At 34.4% G+C, this 6,028-nt stretch overlaps 1 protein-coding gene across 1 annotated transcript; it reads right to left on the bottom strand.

The window, feature by feature from the left end:
- Positions 1 to 4,589: 4,589 nt before the first annotated feature.
- On the bottom strand, positions 4,590 to 5,692 carry LOC109165063. Its single transcript, XM_019313675.1, has one exon. It carries the CDS (start codon positions 5,415 to 5,417, stop codon positions 4,752 to 4,754), a length of 666 nt encoding a protein of 221 aa, XP_019169220.1. The 5' UTR covers positions 5,418 to 5,692; the 3' UTR covers positions 4,590 to 4,751.
- Between the last annotated feature and the right edge of the window lie 336 nt (positions 5,693 to 6,028).

The following is a 6,028-nucleotide window of genomic DNA, read 5'->3' as shown; positions in this document are numbered from 1 at the left end:
AATATAATAGCTTTATTAATTATTTGTTTGATTGTTGTTTAGTTAGTTTTATACTTAGATTGTTCAATTTACTACCTCATACTTTAGCTTCTACGACTTTTAGTCAGTCCTCTGCTTTGTACTGGGAGACTAGTCATCCAGACTCTATTTCTGCTTATCTCTAATATATGCCTTTGATGGTTGCTTTCAAAAAAAAAAAAAAAAAATCAAATATAATGGCTATATTATTCAAGTTTGTCAAACAACTTATCTATTTAAAGCTAATTAAAAAAAAACATAGTGTGAGTTGTAGTTCTCCTAAACTTATTACAGTTGGATATTTTGTTAGTAAAAACCCAATAATAATCCTACGAAAAGATTATTATTTTATGGAAAAATCGGGAAGGAAAGGGTGAAGAGATATGGCTTGTGTTTGGTGTAGGTTGTTAGCACGAGTCAAGCGAATCATTCTTTCCTTAAAACCTTATTTGCTTCCTCCCACAAGTGCTAGGAGCGTTATAGCCTAGATTTCCCATGATAAAACGTGCTAAGGTTCAACATTTAAGCACCCAAACTTTGAACCCGGCGAACAAGAGCAAGACTTATAACATAGTAGGCTAAAGAAAGGAGTACAAGCAGAGATTTTGGAGTTGAAACTATGATTTCTTTCTTGTGTAAAAGTTGCTGCCTCCGTCTAACTCTTGTAACAGCAACCCATTATGATTTCTTTCTTGTGTAAAAGTTGCTGCCTCCGTCTAACTCTTGTAACACCAACCCATTAACTTGAGTTTAATTCAAAAAATTAATTCCATAACAACTGAATTAAAACAACCTTTTCAATCTTATTTTATTTTAGAATTTGATTTGCACCCCCTATGCACATAAGAAAGCCTTTGTACTACACAATTTAATAAACTTTCAAAGAGCTCTTGTATAAATAGTGGTGCAAATCCACTTCCCAAACTAATGTGGGACAAAAGCTGCATTTTTTCCCTTCATTTTCCAACTCAAATGGGTCTAATTTAAGAATCAATATCTCATTTACCCATTATTCGTTTTGAGCATACAATATATGAATCTCTTCGTCTCACTATGAAGAACCCGAATCCACTTGACCCGATCCAAATTGAAAGTGAACCCCACTGATATTGTACCACAAAATAGCCACTCAATATGCCATTTTAAGCTATTTTTCCAACAATTACTACTTATTTTACTATTAATTATTAAATGCCATACACATCTGCAACATTTATATATAAAATCTACATCGGGTTTACTTTTAAAACATAACCTGATTCACCACTCATTATCACTTAAAATTTTTTTTAGTTCATATGAGTTAAGTTTCATTTGAATATCTACAAGTTGAAAAGATTATGACCTTCATCGGATCCTTCATAAAATATTATTTTCCGAGATTACCCTTTCCTTTCTCATGAAAATGAAATTGAAAGCGAGACTAGAGGAGGTCATTGAATGCCTCAAACCCCCAGGCCAACAACAAAGACAATTGAACGCTGACATTATTAACTACATCACCCAATTTCAATCAAATAAATTGATGGATTTGATTGGTTCCTCCATGACCACAAGAATAAAACCCTGAAATATATTCACAAGTTTATATAGTTTTTTTTTGAATGCTACTAGCTCTATTACACTGTAGTATCTGTTCATATACTTTCTCAACCTACTGAAACACAAAGAGCTAATAACGCCTCCACTGAGGCTCGAACTTACAACCTTCCAAATGGAAGTCCAACCCGGGTACCATTGGACCACATAGTCCTGGTAGTTTATATAGTTTAATTGTCCATAAATTCATGATCGGTTGAGTATAGCATAATTTCATTTCTAAAGGTTATAAATTTAATTATTAAATTGTCAATATTTTTTCAGTCAAACTCATAGCACATGATACTATATATATATAGTCATGCCGACTTTTTAAGCAATAGAGCTTGCAAATTCTCTATCCTCTTATTTCTCTCTTCCAAATCAACGAATGTAATTCAAAAATTGAGGGAAAAAATCGCCCAATAAAAGTCGTTATTGATTAAGATGTTAGATATAAGCAAATTTTGTCCTAGAGAATACACCGTGGTCCGTGGACCCATTAAAATATCCAAAGAGCATTTGTGGATGGAGTGAGTACAAAGAACAAGTGGCTCAAAAACACCTGTGAGCATATTCAAATAATCAATGGACTTAGGTCCTTTTCCCTGTAAAGGTAGCCAAAAATTATATATATATATATATATATATATATATATATATATATATATATATATATATATAATTAGTTAAGTTTTATTACATGTAACTATTTTTTTACGCGATACGTAAAAATAGATATTCAATATTAATAATTTATATTAAAATCTTAAATTTATTTAAATTTTACATATATACTTATATTATTTTATAATAATAATAATGTAAACTATTTTATAAATTTGATATTTATGTTTTAAGAACTGACTTATATAGTAGTATCGTTTATATAATGTCTATATATTATACCATTGAAAAAGATAATATATATATATATATATATATATATATATATATATATATATATATATATATATATATATATATATATATATGGTGGATACTTGTGCATGGTAACAATAATTGAAAAAGATACCGGAAGTTATAATGGTAGATGTAATTTTTTACTAAAATATTATATAATACAACTTTTATAGTTTAATGTATAAAATAAAATAAAAAAATAACATAAAAAATTTACATTAGTAAAGGGTAATGGCTTATAGCCTTCATTCACACTTATATTACTTCATGATATGAAAAATAATGATAAAAAATATTTTTATCATGCAAGTCTTAAAAGAAGTGTCTGCATCACAAAATTGAGTGTGAAGTATAAAATGAGAGTTCATATAATGTTATCCGTTTTATTATTAACCTTTGAATTAGTACATTGATGCTGTATTAATATATTTGGTTTACTAGGATGTTTACTTGAGTAGATATACACAAAGTATGAATTCGGGCATAGAATATTAATTTTATTTTTCTTTTTCTAAGTTATTTTAACTAATTAACCAAAAAAAAAAAGAAAAAAAAAAGAGTTATGGAAACCGTGACTCAACTTTTGTTCCAGATCAATTAAAGCATACAATGCTAGTAGAGATTTCAAATGAAAAACAAAAAAAAAAAAAAACAAAAAAAACAAAAACAAAAACAAAATAATAAAATGACCCAAAAGTGATGGTTGGGTAGGTGGAATATTACTCTTGTACCTAAAGATTAGGTGTTAGTCCGCATGTACAACTCAGTTGGTCACAGTGGTGAAGTTTGAGAACAATGACCTGGGATTGAGTCTCACCAGCAGCAGTGTGAAAGCAATCTTTCAAAGTGAGGGGGGCTCATTGTGCGCAGTAAGCAAATGAACAACCTCTCAAAGTGACGGGGGCTCTGTCGGGCCAGGCATGGGGGGCATTCGTGGTGTGTCCATCTGTTACCATGATTCAGCTTTGTCGGGCCGTGGTAAAGTCGGGCTCATTGTACACAGTAGCCTCTATGTCCAGATGGGTTACCATGATTCAGCTCTGTCAGGCTGGGCATGGGGGGCATCCGTGGTATAATCTCTTAGTGCATCAGTAGCCTCTGTGTCCAGCTGGGTACCATGATTCAGCTCTGTCGGGCCGGGGCATGGGGGCATCTATGGTATAGTCTCTTAGTGCATCAGTAGCCTCTGTGTCCAGCTGGGTACCATGATTCAGCTCTGTCAGGCCGTGGCATGGGGGCATCCGTGGTATAGTCTCTTAGTGCAGCATTAGCCTCTATGTCCAGCTGAGTTACTATGATTCAACTCTATCGGATCGGGGCATGAGGGACATCAATGGTATTGTCTCTTAGTGCAATACCTCTCATGTGTGGTTTGCTGACTATTATACAATTATCTCAAATACATTCTCATGTAGTGGCGGTTGATTTCACTTGGAGATAATTCTCAAATTGGTTCTTTGACTTCTAATTGCACCCAAAGTGGTCCTCCGACTATTGAATTTTAAGTCAAAATAGTCCTCCGTTAAATTTGGTGTTAAGTGTGTGTTTAAATGAAGGGTAAAAAGGACATTTTATATTGTTTGTTGTTTAGAGCTTTGACCTGCCGATTACTTCCCCAAATTAGTTAAAAGATTATCCCCAAATTAAAGAATATAAACCTAGCTAATTGCGATTTTCCGTTGGGAAAAATCTTTTCACTAATTTGGAGAAGTAATCAGCAGGTCAAAGCTCTAAACAACAAACAATATAAAATGTCCTTTTTACCCTTCATTTTAACACCTACATAACACCAAATCTAACAGAAGACCATTTTGGCTTAAAGTTCAATAGTCAAAGGACCACTTTAAATACAATTAAAAGTCAATGAATCAATTTATAAAAAGACCATCGTCGTAGGACATTTTGAGAATCAACTTTTTTCTCTTGATATCAATATATAGCTCTTTTGCCTCTAAAGTATATATGTTACTTCAACATATAAATGATTATTCTTTTCTTTTTTTTTTTTTTTTGTAAAGTCCAACGTAGTACAATTTGCAATCAAACTGCATACCTAAACAATGGGAGGCTTTAATAATTATAATAATGTTTGTATGTGCTGAACTACGACCGGGTTGACTCATTGAGTAAGTGTACCATTTGCCCAACAAAAAGAATATAATATACTAGCAACAATATAATCAAATTCCATTCCTTATAATAACATCCAACAAATATCATCAATCACCATATTATCCATTAAATCCTGTCTGGCTCCAAACAGCATCTCGTACTCGACTCATGTCTCGGCCCTTAAGCGTTCTACCTGCGCCCTCGCACATTGAATTTGCGGATGTTCTTCCATACTCACGTGCCAAATATTCGTGTGGTGGGACCATTTCAAAGTCGCGATTATGGGTATGAGAATCAGAATCATAAAAGGACTCAACCGAGTCAACTCGGTTGAAGTTTGACCAATTGGGAATGTTCACCGGGACTGAAGTGGAAAGATGTCGTACATTTGTCGGCGCCGCCGTTACGCCGTCATGTTGTCCGCGAAACTGATGAACGACCCCAGACGGCGTCGTTTCACCTAAATCTTCAAAAGTCAAAGATGAGCCGTCATCGAGGCGGTGATGCTCCGTACGTGGGACCCGCGGGCGGTGGCGGCGGCTCCTGAAATTATCAAAGCTTCCGCCACTCTCGGAACCGGCGCGTGGGCTCCACTCTCCACTTTCACTACTATCCACCCCGCGCCGCCGATCGTTCGCCATCCCATCAACCGTCGACCACACGTCGTCTTCTCCGAGCTCCGATTCGCAGCCGGCGATCCTTCCATGGCTGTCACTGTTACTGTAACTGTAACTACCTAACAGCCTCTCGCTCCAACTAGCAGTCAGCTTTCTACCCTTAGCCATTTTCGTCACCGTTCACCGCTATACATGTCGCGTTTAACAAATCTTTATTTTCCGGCGAAGAACGACGAAGGTATATTATATATTCATAACAGTATGTGCTACCGGAGTTCTTGATTTTCCGGTGACCAAATAAGGAAATTTAATTAGAATGTTGTGTATTCTATAGCTCCGGCAGGAAATGGTAGCTATAAACGTAGAGCTCGATTGGAGGGGGAGGAAATGTATATATACTAAGAAGAAATGATTGAATGCAAGGGAATTACATTTGCATTTCATGTCAATTTGGGATTCATTTTCTCGTCATGTCATTTAAGCCAATACATTCACTTCATTACAGTAGTTGAGATTAAAGAATGGAAGACGAGTAGGAATAAGCAGTGAAATTATATTTATTTGGAAAAATGGACAAATAAACTCCCATTTACCTAAAAAGTAATGTTGCAAAAAAGGTTAGGCGCCCCCTATGAGTCGATTAGCGCCGATTTTTTATTTTTATTTTTTAATTAAAAATAAAATTCAAAATTCAAAATTTTTAAAATTTAGTAATAAAACATAAGGCTTCCATAGTTATTTCTTACAAACTATTTACGTAAGTGGTTGTAAAAGTGTTC

Source organism: Ipomoea nil, unplaced genomic scaffold (genome assembly GCF_001879475.1).
Source record: "Ipomoea nil cultivar Tokyo-kokei standard unplaced genomic scaffold, Asagao_1.1 scaffold0317, whole genome shotgun sequence".
Classification (NCBI taxonomy): Eukaryota; Viridiplantae; Streptophyta; class Magnoliopsida; order Solanales; family Convolvulaceae; genus Ipomoea; species Ipomoea nil.
Note: the sequence above shows the minus strand (reverse complement) of the source record. Positions and strands in the feature narration are given on the sequence as shown.

Coding starts and splice junctions, on each gene's coding strand:
- LOC109165063 (XM_019313675.1), bottom strand. CDS start 5,417: ATGGCTAAGGGTAGAAAGCTGACTGCTAGTTGGAGCGAGAGGCTGTTA.